At 35.5% G+C, this 23,697-nt stretch overlaps 3 protein-coding genes across 6 annotated transcripts; 1 reads left to right on the forward strand and 2 right to left on the reverse strand.

Annotated features, from left to right (window-relative positions):
* Positions 1-2,046: 2,046 nt before the first annotated feature.
* Positions 2,047-4,416, forward strand: c1galt1c1 (C1GALT1-specific chaperone 1). Of its 2 annotated transcripts, none has more exons than XM_084132326.1 (2): positions 2,047-2,247; positions 2,601-4,416. In XM_084132326.1, exon 2 carries the CDS (start codon positions 2,615-2,617, stop codon positions 3,566-3,568), a length of 954 nt encoding a protein of 317 aa, XP_083988452.1. In that variant the 5' UTR covers positions 2,047-2,247; positions 2,601-2,614; the 3' UTR covers positions 3,569-4,416. The 2 variants fall into 2 exon arrangements, with proteins under 2 accessions (XP_083988452.1, XP_083988453.1); XM_084132327.1 differs by having other exon boundaries at positions 2,047-2,137.
* A 2,128-nt stretch (positions 4,417-6,544) lies between these two features.
* Positions 6,545-13,384, reverse strand: mcts1 (MCTS1 re-initiation and release factor). 2 transcript variants are annotated; one of them, XM_084132464.1, is made up of 6 exons: positions 13,331-13,384; positions 10,687-10,839; positions 10,510-10,607; positions 10,231-10,364; positions 9,592-9,659; positions 6,545-7,005 (listed from the first exon to the last, which is right to left on the reverse strand). In XM_084132464.1, exons 1-6 carry the CDS (start codon positions 13,342-13,344, stop codon positions 6,924-6,926), a joined length of 549 nt encoding a protein of 182 aa, XP_083988590.1. In that variant the 5' UTR covers positions 13,345-13,384; the 3' UTR covers positions 6,545-6,923. The 2 variants fall into 2 exon arrangements, with proteins under 2 accessions (XP_083988590.1, XP_083988591.1); XM_084132465.1 differs by lacking the exon at positions 13,331-13,384 and adding an exon at positions 11,419-11,585.
* Positions 12,430-23,183, reverse strand: cul4b (cullin 4B). Of its 2 annotated transcripts, none has more exons than XM_084132463.1 (20): positions 22,276-23,183; positions 21,293-21,408; positions 21,104-21,207; positions 20,392-20,461; positions 20,165-20,238; positions 19,870-20,032; positions 19,118-19,207; positions 18,463-18,545; positions 18,314-18,381; positions 18,080-18,198; positions 17,785-17,977; positions 16,306-16,410; positions 16,100-16,210; positions 15,938-16,008; positions 15,721-15,828; positions 15,464-15,577; positions 15,206-15,311; positions 14,844-15,016; positions 14,604-14,756; positions 12,430-13,607 (listed from the first exon to the last, which is right to left on the reverse strand). In XM_084132463.1, the coding sequence occupies exons 1-20, from the start codon at positions 22,730-22,732 to the stop codon at positions 13,512-13,514; spliced, it is 2,574 nt and encodes an 857-aa protein (XP_083988589.1). In that variant the 5' UTR covers positions 22,733-23,183; the 3' UTR covers positions 12,430-13,511. The 2 variants fall into 2 exon arrangements, with proteins under 2 accessions (XP_083988589.1, XP_083988588.1); XM_084132462.1 differs by having other exon boundaries at positions 15,923-16,008; positions 22,276-23,174.
* Between the last annotated feature and the right edge of the window lie 514 nt (positions 23,184-23,697).

Raw genomic sequence — 23,697 nt, forward strand, 5'->3', positions numbered from 1 at the left:
GTACTGTGATTGGCTCATCGCGTTTGGGGGCGTGACTTAGCCATAGGTCAATTAGCATATATGCGCAGGGAAAAATAAATGTAGAAATGTGGAAATACAGAAATAAATAAATGTAGAAATGTGGAAATACAGAAATAAATAAATGTAGAAATGTGGAAATACAGAAATAAATAAATGTAGGAATAAATAAATGTAGAAATAAATACATATATAAATAAATAAATATAGAAATACATAAATATATAAATAAATGTATAAATACATAAATAAATACATATAGAAATGCATAAATAAATAAATAAATACATGTAAAAATACAGAAATAGCCATTTATATTACCAAAATGTATTTATTTTCACTATTATTTCTGCATTTATTTATTTATTTCTACTTTTATTTATTTATTTATTTATTTTTCGTTCTGTCATTTTTAGTCCTTCATATTATTTATTGTCTGTAAAATTGTGCTACAATGTTTTTAGTCAAACCTGTTTTGACTAATTAATAGCACATTACCTAGTGTCGCTTCTTTCTTTCTTTCTTTCTTTCTTTCTTTCTTTCTTTCTTTCTTTCTTTCTTTCTTTCTTTCTTTTGTTTGTTGTAATTAAATCTTTTTTGGAGTATTCAGGAAATGAGATGGCAGGTGAGAAACAAAAGATGCTTTATTCAATTGTTTATGCACCAGTGATGATCGCATGAGTAATTTATCTCTTCTGATCTTGCATGAAAAAGAAAGCCTGTGTCTTGCCTGTTTAATCTCGTAAATATGTAAAATGCTGCATATTCAACATTAAAGCTTAGCTCATGTGAGATTCATGAGTTCAGCCAGTTCATGAGTAGGAGTTCATTAGAGACAGTGGGCAGGAAATAAGAGCTATAGCAAAGATTATTTCAATAAAACAGAAAGATAGTCTCTTTATAAAAAGTGAGAAGAGGTGGCAAATTTAGAGAGACAACAAAAGGAAAATACAAGTAAGTGGCTGACTTGTGCTTCCTTCAGTACACAAGCCCACTACTTCAAACCATGGTAAAAATAAATAAATATTTTGTCAGAGTGCATGGCTAATTTTTATTGACAGTCAGTGGAGAAAGATGCTTTTTGGGACCAGATGGTGTAGATATACTGACATCTGCTATCATGGGCTAACAGAGCCATGCAAAGCATCACAATCTTCTTGACCCATTGGCCTGGCCTCTACTGGTGGATTCTGTTGCTGCACCATCTGGTTCTTCAAAGCATCTTTCTCCATTGATGAGCCACAAAAGAGCCACAAATGACTGATAAAGAAATACATTTTTATATTATAGTTTATATTAGTAAGGTATCGTGCTGTCATGGCTCCATTTTCGTGTGGCTCCACAGTCAGTAGCCCAAACATTTTCATTTTATTTTAAGAAAGTCTTATATAATTCAGTTAGCAATTGAGGTTTCAATATGCTTAATTTCAACACTTCATTTCTTTTTGATCAAGAAATAAAACTTTTACAAAGCAGAAAATGAAAAACAGAAAAGCTCTTTGACAAAAAGTAAGAAAAGTGTTTTATAAAATGCTTTTAGTAATAGTTAATTAGTAATTAATGCTAACATCTTACACATGAATTAAATAGTTGTATATGTATGTGTTAATTTAAAGTGATTTCTTAATGCATTATTTACACTAACTGTAACTACAGCTGTAAACATAAAGTAAATGAGTTTTAGATATACCCATTTATTTGTCAAATTTATATTTGAATTAAATTAATAATGTATTCATTCATATTTTAAGCGAGTTAAGTTATTTGCTTGATTTTGTCATACCTTTGTTTTTGTCATTATATATATATTATTATTATATTTATATATGTATCAATTTTATATTTATATATGCATTAACATAAAAGTGGTTAAATAATCAGTAAAACTTTTAAAACGCACAAATCATTTCCGCCCTTGTCTAATTACAGGAAAACGACGTTTGTAGTTTTTACTACCGTGTTCGTCTCAGCGAGACAGCACATATGAACAACATTTCCCACAGTGCCTTTCGTTCGGATTAAACATCCGCTTAAACATCCGTGTTCATGGAAGAAGCCGCACTGGACTGCGACCAGCTGTCTTACTTTAGTCCGTGCAAATGAATTGCAAGGTGTACAGGTAACACTGACTCCAGAACGGACTACATTTTTTGTTTTCCGGTTGTGTGTGCGGAATTAAATGCGAAGGGGTAACGTCTAAATGTGAGCACTATTCTGCGTTCTTGAAAGGTATACAGATTATATCTAATTAATTATTTGAATGTGTAACGTTAGTTTTTATTAAGCGTTTAATGTGTTCTTGCAGTTAGATGCAAGATAGCCGGTTGTTTTCAAAGTTAGCTTCTTTTGAGTGTGAAGTAAACCGTATTCAGTAAACTTGACTGCTTTGTGAAAATAGCTTTGTATTGTCACCAGGAACAAATTTGAAGTTATCTCAACAGACAACGTATCTCATCACATACTCTCTCTCGAGTTACTATACGATTTTTGTTGTTATTGCTGAACATATGTCATTAGAGCACAAACTGCCATTTTGTTTTGTTCTAATCATTATATCTTTATTCATATTTTAATCATTACAGGGTTACATTCCAGCATGATGTCTGAGGGCAGTTCTTTTATGAAAGGCTTGATCCTAGGGGGTATATTCTGCCTGGTGATGACTTACTTTGAGACCTTTAATCCAGGAGTCCACTCAAAAGGTCATCAGCATCTTCACCATCATCTGAAACCCCTCAGCAAAGATGAACTACAAAAGTTATCAGAGAGTCAGATGTCTGATCTCACCCAGCAGGTTCGAGTGTACTGTCTCATCATGGTCACTCCCAAGCTCCTGGTCCACTGGGCGACAGCCAACGACACTTGGAGCAAACACTGCGACAAATCCGTGTTCTACACGTCCGAATCTTCCAAAGCTCTAGAGGCGTTTGACCTACAGGAGCAGGATGAGTGGGCTAGGCTGCGCAAAGCCATCAAACACGCCTATGAGAATGCTGGAGACCTACGCTGGTTCTTCGTGGCCCGGCCCACCACATTCGCAATTATAGAGAACCTCAAGTATTTGGTTTTGGATAAAGATTCGAGCCAGCCGTTTTACATTGGTCACACGGAAAAGTCAGGAGAGCTGGATTATGTGGAGTACGACAGCGGGATTGTGCTGAGCTACGAGGCAGTTAGGAGGCTGATAGAGATGTTCAAAGATGAGGACAAATGCCCAGAGCGAGGACGTGCCTTGTGGAAGATGCCCGAAGAAAAGCAGCTCGCCACCTGTCTGAAGTACAGTGGGGTGTTCGCTGAAAACGGAGAGGATGCGCAAGGCAAAGGGCTTTTTAACAAGAAGAGCGCTAGCTCTTTGATTTCCGACAGCATGGGCCAAAACCCAGTCGACGTCGTGGAGGCCTGTTGTTCTGACATGGCCATCACATTTGGAGGTATGTCTCCAAGCCAGATGCAGGTCTTGATGTTTGGCGTCTATAGACTCCGGCCGTATGGACACGACTTTCATGATTCCTTGACATTTCTGCCTCCTAAAGACTCAGATAATGACTGATTCACTTCATGGTTTCTGTATTGGAACTGTTACTGTGACAGAGCTGAAATGTTGATGATACCGGGTGCAGGGCTGAATTATCTGTGATGTGTTATGTGTACTTTCTGATTGTGCGCGCTGAAGGTTGGTGCTGGTGTGTAAGATGAGGGATTTTCACCCTGCTTTCTGCTAAAAATGTGCTTTGGTAAAAGCAAAAAGATAATGGTTTGCATATGAGCATGATTTAATCATGAGGGCCAATATAGGATCATTTTGTGCACTTGTTTTTGAATAAAAATTTGCTAGATTTATGAATGCCACATATATGGATCAGATATACACTGTGATGTTTTATGAAGTTTTATGGTATACACTTCTACAACTCGCCTGTAAACAATTCCACAGAAAACCGGTTAATTGTACATTAGAAAATGCAAAGTGTATACTTATTATGATCCATTTGATGATAACTGTTTATCCAGCTTTAATTATTCTTTACATTTTTCTTTCTTTTCATGGGGTACTGGTAGGAATAAAAATTAAGAATCTTTTGATGATTTTTAAAATGAAGTATTTTGGATGTAAATTTGGAAAGGCCGTTTCTACAGCACAAGAAAACGTTCTATATTGTCCTTAATATAAATGAAGTCAAGTAAATGTGGTTTAAAAGTGTAATCCAAATACGCTTGAGTTTGTGCTATTACTTGCATAGAAACTTGTTCATTACATTCATTACACAATGGTTTGTGACCTTTTTAAATCAATAAATGAATACACCCATAAAACATTAAATCCTGGATATTTAATCTTACAATAGATTACAACACTATTGGTAGCTATGATGGGATTATCTTTAATAAATAATAATGAAAATTATGTTTCGTAGTGATTTATTACACCCTGAAAGAGCTGTCCCATTACAGAAATCGCTTCTTGGTTGGGTTTGACTCTAAGGGTAGTTTATCCCACTTTAAACCCCTGAATAAGCATCAAATGTGTTTAATGAAAATTAGATTGTTTCAAACAGCTCTGGGCTGATCAGCAGGAAATTATATTACATTTTTTCCAAGTGTTTCTCTTTCCTCTTTCACTCGTTCACTTATCTCTTTTATGCTTCATCATCCTATTCTCTCTTAAACTTCCTTCTTACAGCTATCTTTTTACAAACATCTGTCACTGAATCACTGTTCATAGTGGGCTTTGAACTCATTTCGCCCTAGAATAGAGTTTCCTGTTTCACCCTTTTCACATCCTGATCTGATGTTCAAACACAAGTCATGTGTTTGATCTTTAGCACATGAGAATCATATCGTTAGAAGTCATGTATTAATATTCATGCAGGTTTGGTGTTCAACCCATATATTATTATTATTTTTTAAACTGATATAACAGAAAATATTGAACACATAATGCCACATTAATATTGCATGATGGTACTTTGATTCATAATTCAGAAATAACAGACATCTTGCACTTTGTGACTTGTCGATTTGAAGTAATACTGCTTTGTATTATATTCAATGTGCTGTTGTTGCTAGTTCTCAAAAGGACACTTAATGAGTGTCTGCAAAGAGATTTAAAATCCCGGCCTTTCCAGAGACGGGAATATTATGAACATGTATATTATGTAGGCTACTGTATAGTGTCTTCCAAATTTCAGGAGAGGAATTTTAAAGGAAGATATAATGTATAGGAACATTTTTGCTAATTCAAAGGTGTGCAAGAATTGGCGCCACCTAAAAAAAAACTGTTATTGAAAAAAAAAGGCTGTTATTGAAGGATGGAACCGTTAAAAACTAGATTGGACTTTAGCAAACAGCTCTTGTGTAAGAGCAGCATGACCAAAAAAAGTGCTCATGAAAACCTTGTATAAAATGTATATATTTACAATCAATCATTTAAAATGATTTTTTATCAGCTGATATTTCATAAATTATCATCATACCTCTGTGATAACTTTGATGACGTCACTGTCTTTGTCTTTTACCGTGTTCCCACAGATGTTTGGCAATAATAGAGAGCCAAGTTTCCTCATGAGTCTCAACTTGTAATTGTAACAGTTTTGCGTTATGTCCAGTATTTTACTTTGAAATGCAGCGAAAGTTTTAAAGCTCCTCGGTAAAGTTTGCCCAAAGTCACATTCTCACTATGACCGCCAATTTGTTGTCCCAGTTGATTGAGAAGATTAGGGAGAATCTTTAAACTGCATCTTCAAAACGAGGTCGGGTTAGATGGTAACTTTAAGTCGCCATAAAATGTAAAATTTTTGGACAGCGGTTTAATGATTATCATACATTTTCAGATAACTTTTTGCATCTGATATGCCATTCAGTTTAATAAAGGCAGCTTTTACTTCACCTGCTATTTTATTTTTTACCCTCATTCGATGAAATGAGTCAAAATCATTACCTATGATCATTACCAAACACCAAAATCAGCAATTTTTTTCAAAAGGCTGCTCTACAAACTTTATGGCACAGTGCATTAAATGAACAGTTGTTCTAAATTTTCCATCTTTGCAGTCTTCCCTTATTTTACCTCGTTGAGAACTGTTGATTCAATGGTGAAGACATTACCATTAAAATAATTAGAGAAATTAGTTCGGGAGTATGGTATGATTGTGCAGCAGCAATTCTCTCATATATTTCCCCACTGAATTATAAACCATTCCCTGTTGCCTAGCATATATTTCAGCATTCCGTTCTTCAGTTGAGGACGACCTGGAAGTTGTCTTTTCTTTTACAGTAGAAAAGTGATAAATTATTTCAATTTTTGGCTTTCAATTCAATTTAATTCAATTAACCCCTGAGATGGGGTCGTCTTCCACAAGCTGTTTGTATTCACACTTTCTGTAACAGCAGACAAACCCATCCCACTTCAGAGTAAATTTATCCAGACGTAAACAATCCGCTTTTGTGGTTTAAATTTACATAAATATGATGTGGATGTAGAGCAGCAGAGACATTTGTATATATAAAAAGAAACATCAGGCCCTCATGGGATTTTGAGTTTCATAGAGTGGCATTGATTTATGTTTTCTGCTTTTAGTGCAAAAAGACAATGGTGCAAAACTATAAAATCAGAAATAGGCCTTGAATCATACTGTAAGTTATACATATGCTAAACAAATACAAAAAAAAATCTGTCTTGGGCAAGTGAGAAGTATACAAATAAGCAGCCATAACACAATTCAGCTTTCACTGTAGCAACAGACCATTTCAGTTAGGAATGACTTGAATACGGATTTTATTTGTGCATTAAAATGGGGTCGTTTTCAAAGCTTTCGGCATGGTAGACGGTTGAGTCCATTCATGTAAACAGTAGCGGCCTGGCGACAAGGGGTCCAGACGATTCCACCGCATCCTCATGTCTGTCATTACTTATACGTCTTCATGTGCCACAGTCCATCATTCAGATAGTGAACGTTCTCGATTCCAATTCCCTTGTTTACTTTCTCTCTGTTCAGTGAAGTGAGACAAGAAAATATTCTCAAATGAAATGCAAATTAATCATTTAGTTTTCCAAAACCAATAAACAGTAGTCATATGTTTAAACTGATGCTGCCTGATTTATATTCATTTCATGTATTGTTTTCTTTTATACATGCTGTATTCACACAGCAATCTAGAGCAGTGGTTCTCAACTGGTTTGGCCATAGGACCCACATTTTCACATGAGGTCACTCTTTCAAAACAATAACAAAGGCGTAGATTGATGATGCCGTGAATGAGCGTGGAATCATGGGAGGTGTCGTTTTCACCTCCACAGCTGATGGAAAGCAATTCGACGGGACTCAGGCAGAAATCATATTCATGGGGGAGCTAATGTATTCAAGTTTTAATAATGTTACTGTGGTATGAAGCAGGGGCGGGACGAGAACCAAGAACAAGCCGCTGCTGCTCCTTACGTTTTGTTGTTTACGCATACGTGTACAATTAAAGTTACGTTTAACGTCCGTCTCCTTCCCTGAACTTGAACTTTGTTACAGTTGCGTTTGATCCCTTAATTTCACATTATTTAATTTTCATTCTAATAAAACAACCGCGAGTGCAGAAATGTTACTCGTGACTTTATTTGGCGAATTCAAATTGTGGGGTAACCCAGCGCTGTTTTACTTGGTCAAAACAATCATACTAAAATACATTAGAGTGCGTTGAAAGTTATGTTATAACGTTACTCTGCGTTCGCTCGGCGGCTGCTATGAGACGCTTGTTGCACACTGCAATCAACTAGATTGATATTAGAATATAATACTAATAAGAGCTGGATGACTTATGTTGCTAAATGACATGCAATTCATTTTCAAATATATTGTATGGTGTGGAAAATGCTGTTCCTACAAATAAAGCTTTTTCTGATTACACTATGTTAGCCACTTGACAAAATAGTGTTGTCTCTGAGGCGCGGTACAAAAATGTTATTCGCGGTTAATCAAGAAAACAAGCAATAAGACTAACCGTGTTGAGCTATATAACAATAATTCGTTTTCTGTCAATAAAAGTATCCATACAGCTGTTCACCTGTCTAATAAAACACATAATATCAAAGCGTCTTTGGTGTTTGCATGGTTTCTATGGAAGTAAAACTGGAAATCAAGGTAACACAGATTACACTTAAAATAGCTAATTTTTCTGGATTAAACATGGTTGAAAACATTTGGAATAATGTAAGTACACAAGTCAACAAAATATATATAACACTGTTTTAGTGGTTTTTGGATATTTTAATCCAAAAATCTTACATATTGTGCCTTTAAGCCGGAACCCAACGTTTTAGTCATTTGAACCAGAGAATGTCTAATAGGAAGAGAATTGGCACTCTCTGCTTACTTCCGGTTTCTGGACTGGCTGCAGTAACACGTCTCTGTCCATGCGGGGGCGCTCGCAGGCAAGTGCAGAATGAATGGAGGTCTATGGCGAAAAACCCTCAAAATCCACTTTTCTCAGGATATAATTTTTTGTCTAGTAATTTGAATGTTGTATTCGAAAGGAGATGCAAAGAAATTACACATTGCTGGGTGTTAGATTTTTTAGAGTCACTTATTTGGTTTAAAAAGTCTTTTAAAATGTCAATGACGTCAGAATGCTGACGTCATTAGCAGAATGCTAGTGTGTTATGGGCAACAACAACTCAACCTGTAAGAAATCGAAAAGAAATAAGTACTCGTTCATTCAACTTTCGACCTATAACCCATGTTGAACTTGCAAAACCTACAATAAAATCTGAGATTTCTCAACGGCAATCGGGTGAAAGAGACACATTTAGCCGTCTAGCCCCATAGACTCCCATTCAGTCTGCACTCGCCCGCGATCACCTCCAGTGGAATTCTAATGGAACTGCAACCAAGATCGATACAATGGGGCTAATAGGAAGTGCCAAGGCTCTCCGTAGACGGGCTCTGTTTGAACCAAGCTAATTTATTTCTCAAAAATGGATACACCATCAGTACATCCCACTTTAACATCCACATAAATTAAGAATATCATAAACACTGATGAATAAACAGTATTATAAGGTGAGGCTATTAACTAGTCCCAAACTAGTTTTTGTTCAAATAGAAGAGTCAACAGCTATCGCACGCCTTTCATAATCAATGTCTCGTTTCAGAAAAAAACATTTAGGCTTTGTTTCACAGACACAATTTAGATTAAGCAAGGATTAGACCTTAGTTCAATTAGGAAATTTAAGTAGTTTTTATAAACGTGCCCTAGAAAAAAAACAATGGCAGTGACATATTTTAAGACATGTCAGTGCAAGCTGCTTTCAGTTAAAACAGCTCAAACATACAGTATTTTAGTCTGGGACTAGACTTGAGCCTTGTCTGTGAAACTGGGGGTTAGAATTAAGTTTGTTGTTGTTTCTTTGACTACACACAACGGCGGGCCCACTCAATTTAGAGGACAGATGAACTAACCATTTCAACATTTAAGAACGTCTGTGCAGATCATTAAAAATTATTAAAAAGGTGTTTTTGTAGATGTGTGTGTAGTTTTGCATTTTAAAATCAAATGGGAATTCAGAATACAAATGCATAAAACACTCACATGTCATCTGCAGACATCTTCATGACTCCCACACAGATTGCATGCTGCTTCCCTTCTGCCATTATGGCCTGAAAACAAATACTTAAGGACAACAACATGTGCTATGCAACACACACCAATCAAATCTATTACGTGAATAGTTCACTCAAAAATTAATATTTATGGTAGTGTGGTTATTGTTTTCAGTAACTGAAATAAAATTAAAAAATAAATATTAGTTGAAAAACAAAATGTTGCCTTGGAGACTACATGAAATAATTATGTTTAAGTACTAGAATTATTAAAGCTAATACTGAAATAAACATAAAATATAAAAAAAATCTAAATAGAAATAAAATAATAATAATAATAAAAAACATAACAAAATTACTAAAACCTAAACTAAAATGAAAATTGAAAATAGGTATTCAGTTTACATATAACATTTCAAAAGGACAAATATACCATAAAAGTAGTTCATAAGACTTTTTCTTATGGTGCTTTTTGTGTCCTTTTTGGCATTGACTAAAGAGTTGTGTGAAGAGACAGATTATTATTTTTAAGTGAACTATTTCTTTACAATAAATCAATAGGATTTATTCTTCAAGTGCAGAAAAATATTTCAGAAACAAAAAATGAATACAACAGTTGGAAAGATACAACTACTTTGTCTGTGTCAGCAGGGTAGAGTTTGGCTCCTGGTGATGTAAGGCCTGGGCACATGATATTGGCTCCACTCAGAACAAATTTGATGGCTCCTTTATCTACTTGTTGGTGTGGCAGGATGAAGGGATCTGGAGAACAGACACGCGAGTATCAGGCATTAGTCTGACCAAGTTGAATTGCAAGTGTAAGTTGTGTAATATAATAAGTTTTCCATAATCAGAAAATCTGTTCTGCAGAGAAAGCATTGCACTGCTCAAATTAAAGCTGTCTTACATTTGTGTAGAAGTCTGAGGGTGGGATAGAAGGGCCCTTCTCTCTGTCTGAAGAATAGCAGCTCTCCATTTACTGTAAGAATTTCAATATGCTCATGACTGGAAACATAGACAAAAGATCACAGTTAGTTAATCCTTTAGTACTGCATTACAGTTGTCCATATTGTGAAACTCTTACCATCTCACAATTTTGACTGGGTCCTTTTTGGGCATTATCTGGTTGAGCCAATCATCGATGTTGGGAAACTGATCTAACAGCTGATTCTTTATACCCTTAATTACAGACGTCTTCAGCTGAATGCAGTTCGAAACATTTTCCTTTTCATCAAATCTATGAAGAAAAAGAAAATAATCAGCAAATATAACATCTAATAATGCAGATGACACAGATGCAGGTCTCTCAAAAAGTACTATTCGTTAAAATAAAGAAATTAGTTTAGTACAGAGGTCTGATATAACATAATTTCTCAAATGTTTTATGATTGACTTGTATCAAGTTTGGTTCCTTGAATTTTAAAAACCTCACATCCATCACTTAATGTAAACATACGTTTTTTGCAGTTTGTTTACTATCTTTTCAAGTTATAAATATTAGAAGTAACGTTATCTTATCAAAGCTTAGTGTGAAAACACAGGAATACAGATGGACCATTCATTACTAATGAAACATAAAAGTGAGCTGTGACAGCAAGTTAGCAGTGTAGCTAAACATATTACTGTCTCGGCTGCAGAATTAAGGGTACATATTAAGTTATAATACCATATTAAGCTGGTAAGCGTATATATGCGATATAAATATATATTACTTCTACGAAGCAACTGAGCTAACGAAACACTCAATTACTGTAACAATGCTAAGTTGCGTCAGCTACTATGTAACGTTATAAGGTTGACAACGGCTCAAGCTTACTTTTTAAACATCCTTGCAAGTCGTAATCGGTCACTCTTGTCCTCTTATCTAAGTGATCTTATAGAACGAAGAAATATAAACTAAATCTTCAGTGTACGACGGTTAAATGAACTAACTCCACGCTTCACGTTAAACGCAGGTGATTCCGTTTCATTTACGACAGTGGTAAACATTTTACGGCAAGGGGTGGAAGTACAGCATGACAAAATATAATAACAGTATTTTGCTATGTACTTTGAAATTTATGTTAAGACTGTAGTGATATCGATAATGATCAATGCAAAGATGCAATGATCATCGCACATTAAGACAACTGTTTTGTATTATGCGTTGTTTTCTGAAATTGTATGTGTATGCAAAATGCATTATCTTGTTAAATATGCACTGATTTCCATACTTTTCCAAAACAAATCTGAACATTGGATGAAACAAGGTTCAAAATTCATGTTTCATTTGGTTGACAGATTTAAAGGTTTTTAGAGATGGTGTTCTGGATATCTCTTTTATCACCCCATAATTAAATGAGAAAATTCAACAGACAGAAAAAAGAGATAAATGTTCACAATGTTTTTAGGAATAAAATGTTATATAAATTAGATAATTATATGCTATATGAACTCCACATGTGCAAATAGATAAAGTAAAGGATAATAAAATTAGCACATTTAAATGTGTATTTTGGATGTTTTCTTCCCAGTATAGTCTCAAAAGATAGTATGGAAGCAAAGTCTCAAAATTGACCAGTGCATGAAAGAACCTTGCCTTAAGCCAAATAAAAAAATATTCATCTAGAAAATAATTTTAAAAATCCAACATTAAGTTTTGTATAGTTATTACTAGTTAAAATACCTAACATTGTTCAATGTATTTTTTACATAATGAAAGACCACCAATTTATGATGTCTGATGTCTTCTTTGGTTCATTTACCCCCGTTATTAAGAATCAAGTATCCATTTCTTATCATCCAGTATTTTTAGGAAAGATCACAATCACTGATTAGAGGGACAAGATCATGGAAACACATACAGTTGTTTATTCTGAGGCAATAAAAACAAGCATACTTTTTCCAGACACTGGACGACTGTCCACTTTAGTATGATTTCTCAAAACACCACTGCCAAAATTTCCACAGACAGATCCAGTGATGCCACACAGAGGAGCTTCTCAGTAAACAGGCCTAATTCAGAACTTAAGGGATATATAAACTTGGAAACACTAGGATGATAAAATGGGGCTGCTGTGCTTGTTCAGAGTTTCCACAGAAAGAATGCAGTTGCAATGTAGTCGAGTGTCAAACATCAAAATTGTGTGTAAAATGTATATACAAAATAAACAAGAGGAGGAAATGTGAAAAGGTGTAAGCAGGGAGGGACAAAAAGAAGGAAGATGTACAAGTTAGTGTTTAGCAGCGTTAACATTCCTACAAACAAAACAAGTGCTTGGTTTTATCTAATCTTGGCACATACTGTGAAATTTCCAATCAGCCTCAATTGTTCCATTTATCAATAAATCACATTCACAGAACATAAATCGCTTGTGAGCAATCAGCTGAACCTTCTTTTCATTGTACAAATTTATCAAACATTGGCAAAGAGAAAACCTGTTTTCAATGTTCATACACTGGTATCCAATACAACACTGACTGAACAAACGGGTCAAATTCAATCAGTCTGGTTCTGGTTTTCTTTGCACATGTAATGTTATGATATTTTCATGGGTTAACAATGAAGAAAAGAAGAAAAAAAAAAGACAGAGACAAACAACAGCCATGGAACTGAGTCTGAAAATAAATAACTTTTCTTTTTAAGCTCAGGATAGTCCAATTCTTAGAAGCATTGTAACAAAATAATTTTGTATTGTTTGTTTTTTTTATTGGACATTCCATTCTGAGGGAAATAAAACACACCCTACCCTGTCAAATCCATGAAGAGAAAACTGATTCAGTTGTTGGTCACTGTGGTGGTGATGGTAAAGTGAACAAAAACTGGAACAAGAGGTTCCATGTGCTAAGGGAAGTAAACAACGTCACTGAGAACATCCTCTTCCTGTCATTTCTACCATCCCTCATCATCCCCTCTTATTCGCTCTCTATCTAAGCCACATAGTTGTATTGATTGGGATTCTCCTTATCCCTTTCCATGTAGTCCCTGTCAATAAGTGACTCTATCCTCTTCTTCAGATCAGCAGGCTGCAAAAAGATGAAGCAAAATTTAGTGGCAGTGGCATATGTTGTATGCTGCGAGTACAGTGAGTCTTGGGCTAATTTCCAGTTTTAGTGAAATTAAGAATATTATTTATATTTTCATAATACATAAAATCTTGAGGCTAGAGAGAAAAAAAGATTTATCTGTCAAAAATGTAAGTGTTGTCTAAATGATTAGGACAAATCATAACTGTTCATTTTTTCCCTTGACCGTGATTATGATTATTTTTGCTAAATAGAATTCACGTTAAACTGCATATCATATTCATTATGTAGGCTACAGATTTCACATCAAGCTGAAAACGGTGTTCCTGTAGTACTTTGTTGCATTTTTATACACTACCATTTAAAACTTTGGGTAGGTATTAGGTAAGATTGTTTATGTTTTTGAGGAAAAAAAAGCCTCTTATGCTCACCAAGGCTGCAAATATTTGATCAAAAATACAGTAAAAACAGGAATATTGTGAAATGTTACTGCAATTTAAAATAACTTCTTATAATACCCACTTTACTATATTTTGTGATAGCAAAGATGAATTTTCAGCATAATTACTTCAGTCTTCAGCGACACATGATCTTTAAGAAATCATTCTAATATGCTTATTAATATCGATGAAAACCTTTTTTTTTTATAAATATGAAGTTTGAAAGAACAGCATTTATGAAATAGTCCTTACTGTCACTTTAGATTAAATTAATGCATTCTTGCTGAATAATATTAATTTCTTTGGGGGAAAAAAACAACAACTTTTGAATAGTAGTGTATAATCATTAATACATACTTGCCCCTCTTAACAGCAAGAAAAATGCAAAAAGTGCAAAAAGCTGTCTACATTGCAGTATTCTTGTTTTGCCTGACTGCTCACTTGCAGTTTATATTGGGTACAGTTTATATATTAGCTGCACGACATCTATTACCATGTGCCATCACAAACAGAAGTGAAACTTCGATTTACTGTGCAAGCAAAACTGTGATCTCACCTTTACTGGGAATTTAAGTTGGTTGTACACCTCAGACACCAGAAGATTATGGCTGAGAGTTTTCCTCATCTTCATGATTCGAACAATGGCAGCATCGATTTGGTACTGACGGTCCTGGAATACTCTCTCTGTAGTGCTGGCTTGCTCCTCCACCTATGAGGTACAGCAAACAAGGATGAGACCAAGCGCCCAATACCTTTCACACAACAGCAATCAAATGACAGGTGTGCAAGACAGTACCGTTTCTTTCATCTGGATCTGGTTGATTTTAATTCTGAAGAGTTTGTGTTTGAAATCATCATTACATGAGAACTTGTCTCCATCTTCCACGTCTTTACTCTTTGGGGTTTTGGTAAGGACACGTGCCTTCCCACAGGCCAGTGACTGCAGAGTCCGCCTCAGCTCACCGTCCTCTGCAAATAAGAGTGTTTTTTTATTTATCTGGGGTTCTTTAGTCAAATTTGTTAAACACTTTAAAAGTTTGTAAAAGGCTGTGAGATTTAACTATGAACATAAAGATCAACATTAAATGGAATGGTGTCTTTTAACAACAAGAACACAAATTTTACAAGACAAAGCTTGCTCATCACAATTATCCATACCAATGCCTGTAGCCAGTTTAATGTCCTCCAGAGAGAACTCCTCCCCTTCATTAAACATAAGCAAAACTAGCGTCTGAAACAGAGACACCTGCAGCTCTTTTTTGCCCTGTGAAAACCAAGAAAAACGTTTTTCTGAGAAGCCTTTTGAAGAAGTCATTTTCAATTAGTTAAATTTGTTTTATATATATATATAATGATCAGCCACTGATAGCCTGCTATTCACGCCCAGTTGCTTTTTTCAAAATAAAAATGTGTTACCTCTTTGAATTCTGCCTTTAAAACACAATGTCCTAACGTCGACTGCCACTGTAGTTTCCGTCCACTGTGTTTGCCAAGGTAAAACGTTTTGAAAATCTCCTGCAATTTTACCATCTGAAGAGTAAAGGATATTAAAAAAAATGACATATTAATTATTATGTAACTGATTAGAACTAAGGTTAATTATTATTATCGTGTTTAAGTTACAAAGAATATGTGATCCAAGCTCCTATTTCTCAACATTCATCAGAACAGACCTCTGGAGGCAGATGCACTTCCATGGGGACATATGTTGGCCAATAACCCATGGTGAGGATGTTAACCGTCAACTCGATGTTCCCAGGAATATTTTGGCATTGCATGTGCTGTGGTGCAGATTCAAAAAGAGAGATTTAAAAGATGTAACTAGACAAAAAAGAAAACAGAAATAAAAGAAAATAAAAAAAAAGATATCATTACTTGTTTGAACTGCACCATAATATCTTTTGACAGCTCCATGTCCTTGAACATTCCTTCCAGTTTACTAGTAAATGCAGCTCCACATTCTGCAAGAAAAAAACAATTCAGTTTGTTGAAACCTTTATGACATCATGGTATGGTTTAAGAATCAAACATGAAAGGAAAAATGTAATTTACCATGCTTCAGTTTTGACAGCATTGACTTCTCTGCATCTACAGAGGCACTCTTTCCCACCAGTAACCTCTTCGCTAAGTCTTTCTTGTAGAAGGCCTCAAAAACATCTTTCCCTAAAAGAGAGAAATGAGAAAGTCTATGAAGCTTGGTTTAATAATTGAAAACTCTCTAGGCCTTTGGAATAGAGCATTAATTTTAAATGTATTACCGTAAATGAACCTGAATATGATCATTATCTTGTCCAACATTTTCTCGAGTTCCTCATCAGTTGCTTCTTTGTTCCCAGCACGTAGCTTTGAATCCACATATTTTGCTACAGAACATAAAATCACAACATTAGTGAATATTAATATTTGTCTTGATCCAATCAGCTGCAAGCTCTCAATCAAACAAAAAAACTCAATAGCTATGTTTCCATCTACCTATTATTATGCGCAGTTTTGGATATTGCATTAAAAAAATGCTGCATGGAAACACCAAGATGCGCATAAACTTATGTGCTCAGATGAAGCTAGGGATTTCAATTTACATAAATTCTCATAATCGGTCATGTTTAAATTAACGATCAATTAATTGATTAATCCTTAACCAACCAACATTTGTATGACGCACAAGTAAACAGTATACACATGATGCTTTTGCAACATGTTTTTGATTGTAACTTTGCGAAACATTAGTAAACCATAGTAGATTGAAAATCTTTATTTAGAGGAGGTGGTCTTGAAGGAGTCCAAACACAACATAAGACAATGCCTAGATCACTGCGTGACATGACAAGCGGCTTAGCTAAAGCTATAGGACTTCTCATCCACTAGGATCTTATTACTTGTTTATTCTATGTACTTTTATTGTGGCCTTTACACAAGTAGTTCTTATGTTCAGTAAAATCACTAATTTCAGTTTTTTTGGACCCTTGGTTAATTAAGTTTTGAAATAAACGGCTTGCCTATCTAATCTATTGCATGGCTAGAATACATTAGGTGTGTTTGACTTGAAGCGGCACTGCACAGACCAATCGGTGTAGGACATCAAAGTACCACGAGAGCGATTAGAGAGCAGATTGCGTAATACGTAACTACGGCACCCTTGCTTGATTTTTCTACGCGTACCTTCTGCATGTGTTTTGCTCATGAGCCGCACGCACCTCCGTAATATGGAGGTAAAGTACATATTTTGACCTTGCTTAATCAACCATCAATTTTTATTGATTAAATTACTTTGCCTCAATAGAGGATGTGATTGGATAACTGAACTAAGCAGTGGACCAATCGCATTGCACAGCATCTCAAATGTTGGTTTCATCATTCTGGAATGCCTGAATCAAAGTCTGTCATCAGAATAATTTGGTTTAAATCCCACCCAGAAGTGTCTCACATGATTGCATTCCCAAACACCAGGCAACCAGACGAATTTTGTCGGCGCGCTCTGAGACGCAAGTCATTTATGATGTTGGAAAAAAAAGCCACAGTGGCTTCTCTAATTGCAGCAACTTCCATTTGAATTACAGATATTTTGCGCCAATTTCCCTGGAAGTGACGATTTTGTTCTCTTGAACACATGGGATGGGAATGCTGCTTTATTCGTAAATGTTCAATGTGATAATCAAATTTGCCCAAAAGTTACATTCTCAACTTTTGGATGGAAACATAGCTAATGATTGGTGGGAAAACAACATTTGTGAACTGACCTATGAGCTCTGCAGGTTTGTTCGGCCGTTTGTTGATAAAGGTCTCGAAGGCCTCCTTCATGCCATTTACAAACTTCTCGTTCTTCAAGAAACAAACATCGATGATGTGATCGACTTTATCCTTGAAATCCAGAAGCTCCTGAACCATCGTCTTGTCTTTCTCTGGGTTGATTACAATTGTGCTTCCAAAGACCTGAGACATAAAAAACAAGACTTGTGAACCTGACTGTTCAAATAATATACAGATGTGTTATATCATGGTTTTGTTAATCATCTCGATGTATCCCTTACACACCTTTATGTACTCAACCCAATGTTGCAGCAGAACCTGGACGCCTCCCTTCACACGACTGAAGAGCTGATACAGCAGAGACAGATCCTGAATACGGTTCTCATCCAGCAGGTTATTTAAACCTAGAGTTTGCCAAGAAAACAATCACGTATGTAAATCGCTTCTAATTCTGAGGAATGGTTAACCATTTAAACAAGAAATACAATGTCATTCATTTTCATTCTATGAGGGTCATACCTTTCTGAAGTATTGCAGTGAGGTGTTCTCCAAGCAGTTGTTTTTCAACTGAGGCAATGAGGGGTTTTCTACAAATTAAGATAATAAACATTCACATCTAATTTTCCCAATTTAAGGACTCTCATTAGTCATATTCTCTGCATACTTACTGTGTGCTCTGGTCTAAGTAAGTAATGACTCTGTCTGCCTCCTCTTCCAGACGTTTGTTGACATGATGGAGATATTCTGGCACCTGAAAAAAAAAAAAGGGGATAAATTAGGGATAAATCTAATTAAAAGTATAGTTCACAAAAATATGAATAATAAATGTTTATCTATTTGGTGAAACATCTTCAATTACATCTTCTTCTTTTTTTTCATAAAATCACAGTTCCCAGAGAGCAAAGCAAACAGAAGAGAACCATTAAAGTGGTCTGTGTGACTGGTAATTTAAAAAACATTTGGCTACAGAAGACAAGAACAAATCACCAGGAATACTTAATTTTTTTTGTCTTTTTTGGAACTAAACAGCCCGTGGTCACAATAAACTGTGACTGTATGAAAAATATTTTTTAATTTCTTTGTGTTCCACAGAAAAAAATAACAGCATATCCAAGTAAGGGTGTAAATGATTTTTAAACTATTTCCAAGTGCCAGTACATCATAAAAAAATAAAAACAAATACAGATTGTAGCAAAGTATCAGTTCAAACTAACTTCTACTTAATGAGACATGCCAAAAAATTACTTCTCACAGAATCGTGATAAAACGATGGGGGGGAAAAACAAGGAAAAAACAAAATCAACACTATGATGTGAAACTCACCTCTCTTTCCTGCATGAGCCTCTGGCCCTCTGCAGCATACAATCGATTCGTCTCCTCCAGAAAGCGTTGCTCAAATGAATCCTGATAAATCTGTCATAAAAGGAGCAAAGGTGTGATTACAACAATAATAACACCAACAGGTTTGGCCACACAATTTAAGGGCTGAATGATATCAGGGATCAAGACAAAATCTCACAATAGCTGTATAAGATTTGCCATTGTTTTGTTTCACTTACAGAAAATCAAATTCAGAGTGTGACAATGTTGATTAATACTGAAAATATTTTTGATTAATCTCTTGGTTTAAGAAAATAAAAGTTGTTACAGTAAAGACATAACCTTGTAGATAAATGGGACAGTGTACTTTGAGGGTTTAAAATGTGAATTATGAACACTTACATTAATACGTCCCTAATTTTTTTTTATTAATACGCATAATTATTCATAATGTTTTGCATCATATATTTAATATAAATCTAAATATTTCATATTTCTAGCAAATATAAAAATACATTGCCAAACTAACCAGACTGTACAAAATACTTTATCATTGCCTGTCATGTGAGAGTTAATAGGTTTACTGACTTTATATGGTTATTGCATTGAAATTGAGCAGGCAATAAGAAATACAAGTAAACTCCTTACTTGAAGTTTTATGCACTTAAATGATTATTTTTCAAAATGATGCCATAAAAGCATCATAAACCCGGGAACATTCATTCGAGCACAAATGAGAAAGCAGGTGACCTAACCTGCAGATCTGAGAGCATGCTCAGAAGACTCCTCAGGAGACTGCGGTCTACGGCCTCTCCACTCCGCTCTCTCTCAATAAGCAGCAGAATCCCATCGATTGTCTTACTTTGCACCTTCAGGTCACTGATGATATAGAAACGAAACAACTCCAAACCCATGTCCCTGAAGACGAAACACAAGGGTATCTTTAATCACCAGAGGAACGAGCAGCAAAGCACTGGTAGTAAATAAAGACAGCAAGGGTGACAGTGCCAGCATTACAAATTCAGTATCTTAAATTCAATGGACACTTACCAGATTGATGGCAGCATTGAATTTTGTAAAACATATGTGCGATCCAAAAACAAAAATATACTCCTAATCATGATCTACAAGAAAAGACAAACAATGTTTTGTATAAAAAGCATTTTTGCAAACAGGTAAATAACTAAACATAGGAGCATTTAATACAAACGACAACTTTCAACTTATTCAAAATAAATGTAGAGAGGAAATAGTCTAGAGTAGACTACTTTACTAACCATTTGTCTGCAATGATCTTGCCAGCATTTGTCTATTTTCTTGAGGAACAGAACACTGTCTAGGGCATCCGTAGGACAAAGGTTAAGTTAAATGGCAACAATTATGATTAGCAGTCTATATCCAGACAGTCCTTATTATTTACCAGTGACTGAACTTCTCATAATTTTCTCAAAATGTTTCCTCATATTTTTAGTTCATTTGCACCATGGCATCATTGTTGTTGTTTTTTTAGCAAAAGTGTTGATGGAGTTCATATCAAACTTTCAGCTATTATTTAAAATTAAAAACAATTTTGGTGTAGATCATTTTAAGAAAATGTCTAATGAAACATAAAAGCATTATATTTTATTTACAGTTATTTTAAATTGTAATAATATTTCACAAAATTACTGTTTTTATTGTATTTTTAGATCAAATAAATGGAGTCTTGGTGAGAATAAGAGACTTCTTTCAAAAACATTTCAAACAAATCTTACCGACCCCAAACATTAGAAGGCCAGTGTATAATGTGTTTCTAATAAACGTATGCATTTTTTGGTGGGGCCATTATTAAGCTACATGGCGTAGAAATGATAAATAAATAAAAAATCTAAACTTTTAACCTGCAGAAAAATAATCTTCATGTTGAGCCCTGGTTCATGCTCTTTACTTTCACTCTCTCAACCTAAAAATACAGCAAGAAATATAAATGTGTAGCAAGGAAAAGGATATTCTCTGAACTGGTCAATCTGTGCCTTGATATGGTCTTCACAGACCACTCTGAGCTGTTTATAGAGCTTGGCAGATATCTTATGGGAGCACAGGTTTTCAACGGCCTGGAAAGACAAAAGGGAATAAATAACATTATATATAATATTACTAAATGACAAAACAAATATATACATAAAACACAGAGCATACCTGATAGAGCTCCTCTAGATTGTACTTAATTGAAGTGCTGTTCTGTATGGCCTCTACTGCCTCCTTCAGCTTCTGCCAGGTCTCATTTGTGTAATTCTCTGGTAATTTTGGCTTTTCTGATAAAGTATAACAAAAGAAAAGGACGCGTACTGTTAGCTTGCATAAGAAACTAAATCTGGTTGGGTTTCAATTACGTGCAGGTTTTGATTTGGTTTTCACAAGTGATATACCTCCATAAACAAATGCAAATTACATAAAGTCTATATTTAAGAGCGTACGGATCAAAATCTGGTCTTATTCATGACAGCAGCACTTCCTTGCATAAGATTGTTTACCACTATATTAGCTGTATGTCTGACACAATTGTTGTTTACTTTAAGTATATTAAAACAATAATTAACTTTCATTAATGCTTTAAAATATGCAACATTAGTTTAAAAATGATGGCCACTGAGACTAAATGTAAAGATGCAAAATGATGTATAATGTTGATGACTGATTGGCAATGATGAATACTACTGAAAATATTTTTGACATCCCTCAGTTTGAAACTTCAAGAGTGTAAAAGCAGAAACTTGAGGTTGGTGTTTTTGTTAAAACATTTACATTAATACTTTCTTTAAAAAAATATTACATTTTTTAAAAAAATACTGTATATGAAAAATGAACATATAACAGGAAAGAATGTTTACAAACAGTTAGATGCAAAAGAAACACGTGTTTTAAGCAGTCAGATTTTGATAGATGTCTATATAAAAAATATAAGTGCGTACTAAAAGATGGACTCAGTCGTGACACTAGCGTAGCATTTTTCTTTTATAAGCCAATTATTAAAGTTGTATACTGCATTAGGTCGTGGCTGCACTGAGCATCATTTCTGGACAACACATGTGCGTTTGGTCAAAGCTCGTCAAGTTGAGAAACTAAAACAAACACTGCCTGTTTACAAAGAAGAGGAGGGGGACCAACGATTCTTCACCTACCTTTAAAGTTCTTGATAACAAGTTTCTTCGCAGCACCGGGTTTACTGTTGGAGAAGGTGGCGGAGCCCGCAGACTTGGTCAGTCCGTTCGCATGATGCCCAACACCTCCAGTCAGGAACACATTTCTCGCCTTTGAACACGATTCGGCAGGGTTACACGACTCCTCGGCCATCTTCACATCCAGCCCGATCAAATCCAGCGGGTCCTCGAACCTCAACTTCTTCTGGATGTGCTGCTGCAGCTGCTGTGAACTGGAAGAGCAGGACGTTGTGGATGAGGAATTACAAATGGCTTTAGGAGACGAAGATATCGAATCAATATCTTCCTTTTCTGAACTGTTAATTTTCCTCTTCTTAGAAGACGTTAAACTACTGTCGTTGTGGACATCAGAAGCTACCGGTTTGGGCTCTTGGGCTGGCGGTGGGGGATTAGGGGAAGGTAAACCTGTTGGAAACATGAAAAAAGAAATACTAAATCAAATCGCTAATCTACTAATGCTACGATCCCGGGTTTGGACGCTTTATATTCCTTGGTCTCGGTCGGGGGAAGTGCAACCTCGCGGCTCCGTGTGTGTGATTATAGAGAAAAAGAGGATAAAATGAGAAGTGCAGCCCCACTTGGACCCTTCTCTGCTCTTGTTATTGCCAACAGAGGAAAGATGGTTGAATACTGCTTCCTCTCGCTCGAGCACACTCTCCGGCGCGCTGCACAAAGTCCGTTGGATTACAAACTGCTTTTCGCCGAGGGCTGTTTGCGTTAAAGCATTCTTCTGAACGCTGTGTTTCTGCTCGGGAAATAGGCTGGTATTTTCGGTTTGAGGACAAGTCTGCGGGGAAATAGTAACTTTTCTAAGAGGCGACGCTGACCCGCCGGAAGTACTTTCGACCGTTGCTGTGCGCAGCTGCTGTAGAGGCGCGCGGCCTGACGTTTCCGACACTCCACCAGGGGGCGCCAATTCATAATGCGCAGTCCAGTCCCCAAACTCTCGAAAACACCTGTAAAAATAGTCCCATTTCACTCAAGACTGCCTTAAATTACAATAATGTTTGTGAATTATATACGTCAAGCTAAAATTTCAATATCATTACATTTTTTTGTGGCCAACTATAATGAAGTTTTATTTTTACTGAAGTAAGAATTACTTTAAGGCTACCTTATTTCTGCTTTCCTTAATATTTTCGCTTTGAGATTCTAAAAATGTTTTATTGTTTTCATTAAGATGACAAAAGGTGTATAACATAGGCCTACTGTATAATGTTCCCACTATTGGGTCACAAATGGTCAACATATGTACCTTTGATTTACGGTTAAAATACCATACGGAAAAAAAGTTACAATACTTTATGAAAACTGTGAATCATATGTTCTCATGTTTGTTTATTTATTTATTTTTGGAATGTGTGAGAGGTATCAGTGTTCAAG

The sequence above is a fragment of the Abramis brama genome (assembly GCF_963993115.1).
Source record: "Abramis brama genome assembly, chromosome: 13".
Classification (NCBI taxonomy): Eukaryota; Metazoa; Chordata; class Actinopteri; order Cypriniformes; family Leuciscidae; genus Abramis; species Abramis brama.

Excerpts from the sequence above, each read along its gene's own strand:
- mcts1 (XM_084132464.1), bottom strand. Across the intron at positions 9,660-10,230 it reads CTGACACAGACAAAGTAGTT|GCCATAATGGCAGAAGGGAA; the intron begins GTATCTTTCCAA and ends ATTTGTTTTCAG. Across the intron at positions 7,006-9,591 it reads AAGATGTCTGCAGATGACAT|AGAGAAAGTAAACAAGGGAA; the intron begins GTGAGTGTTTTA and ends TTCACTGAACAG.
- cul4b (XM_084132462.1), bottom strand. The coding sequence starts at position 22,732 with ATGTTTCCAACAGGTTTACCTTCCCCTAATCCCCCACCGCCAGCCCAA. Across the intron at positions 19,208-19,869 it reads GCATGCTCTCAGATCTGCAG|ATTTATCAGGATTCATTTGA; the intron begins GTTAGGTCACCT and ends CTTTTATGACAG. Across the intron at positions 15,312-15,463 it reads TAAAGGCAGAATTCAAAGAG|GGCAAAAAAGAGCTGCAGGT; the intron begins GTAACACATTTT and ends TGGTTTTCACAG.
- c1galt1c1 (XM_084132326.1), top strand. The coding sequence starts at position 2,615 with ATGATGTCTGAGGGCAGTTCTTTTATGAAAGGCTTGATCCTAGGGGGT.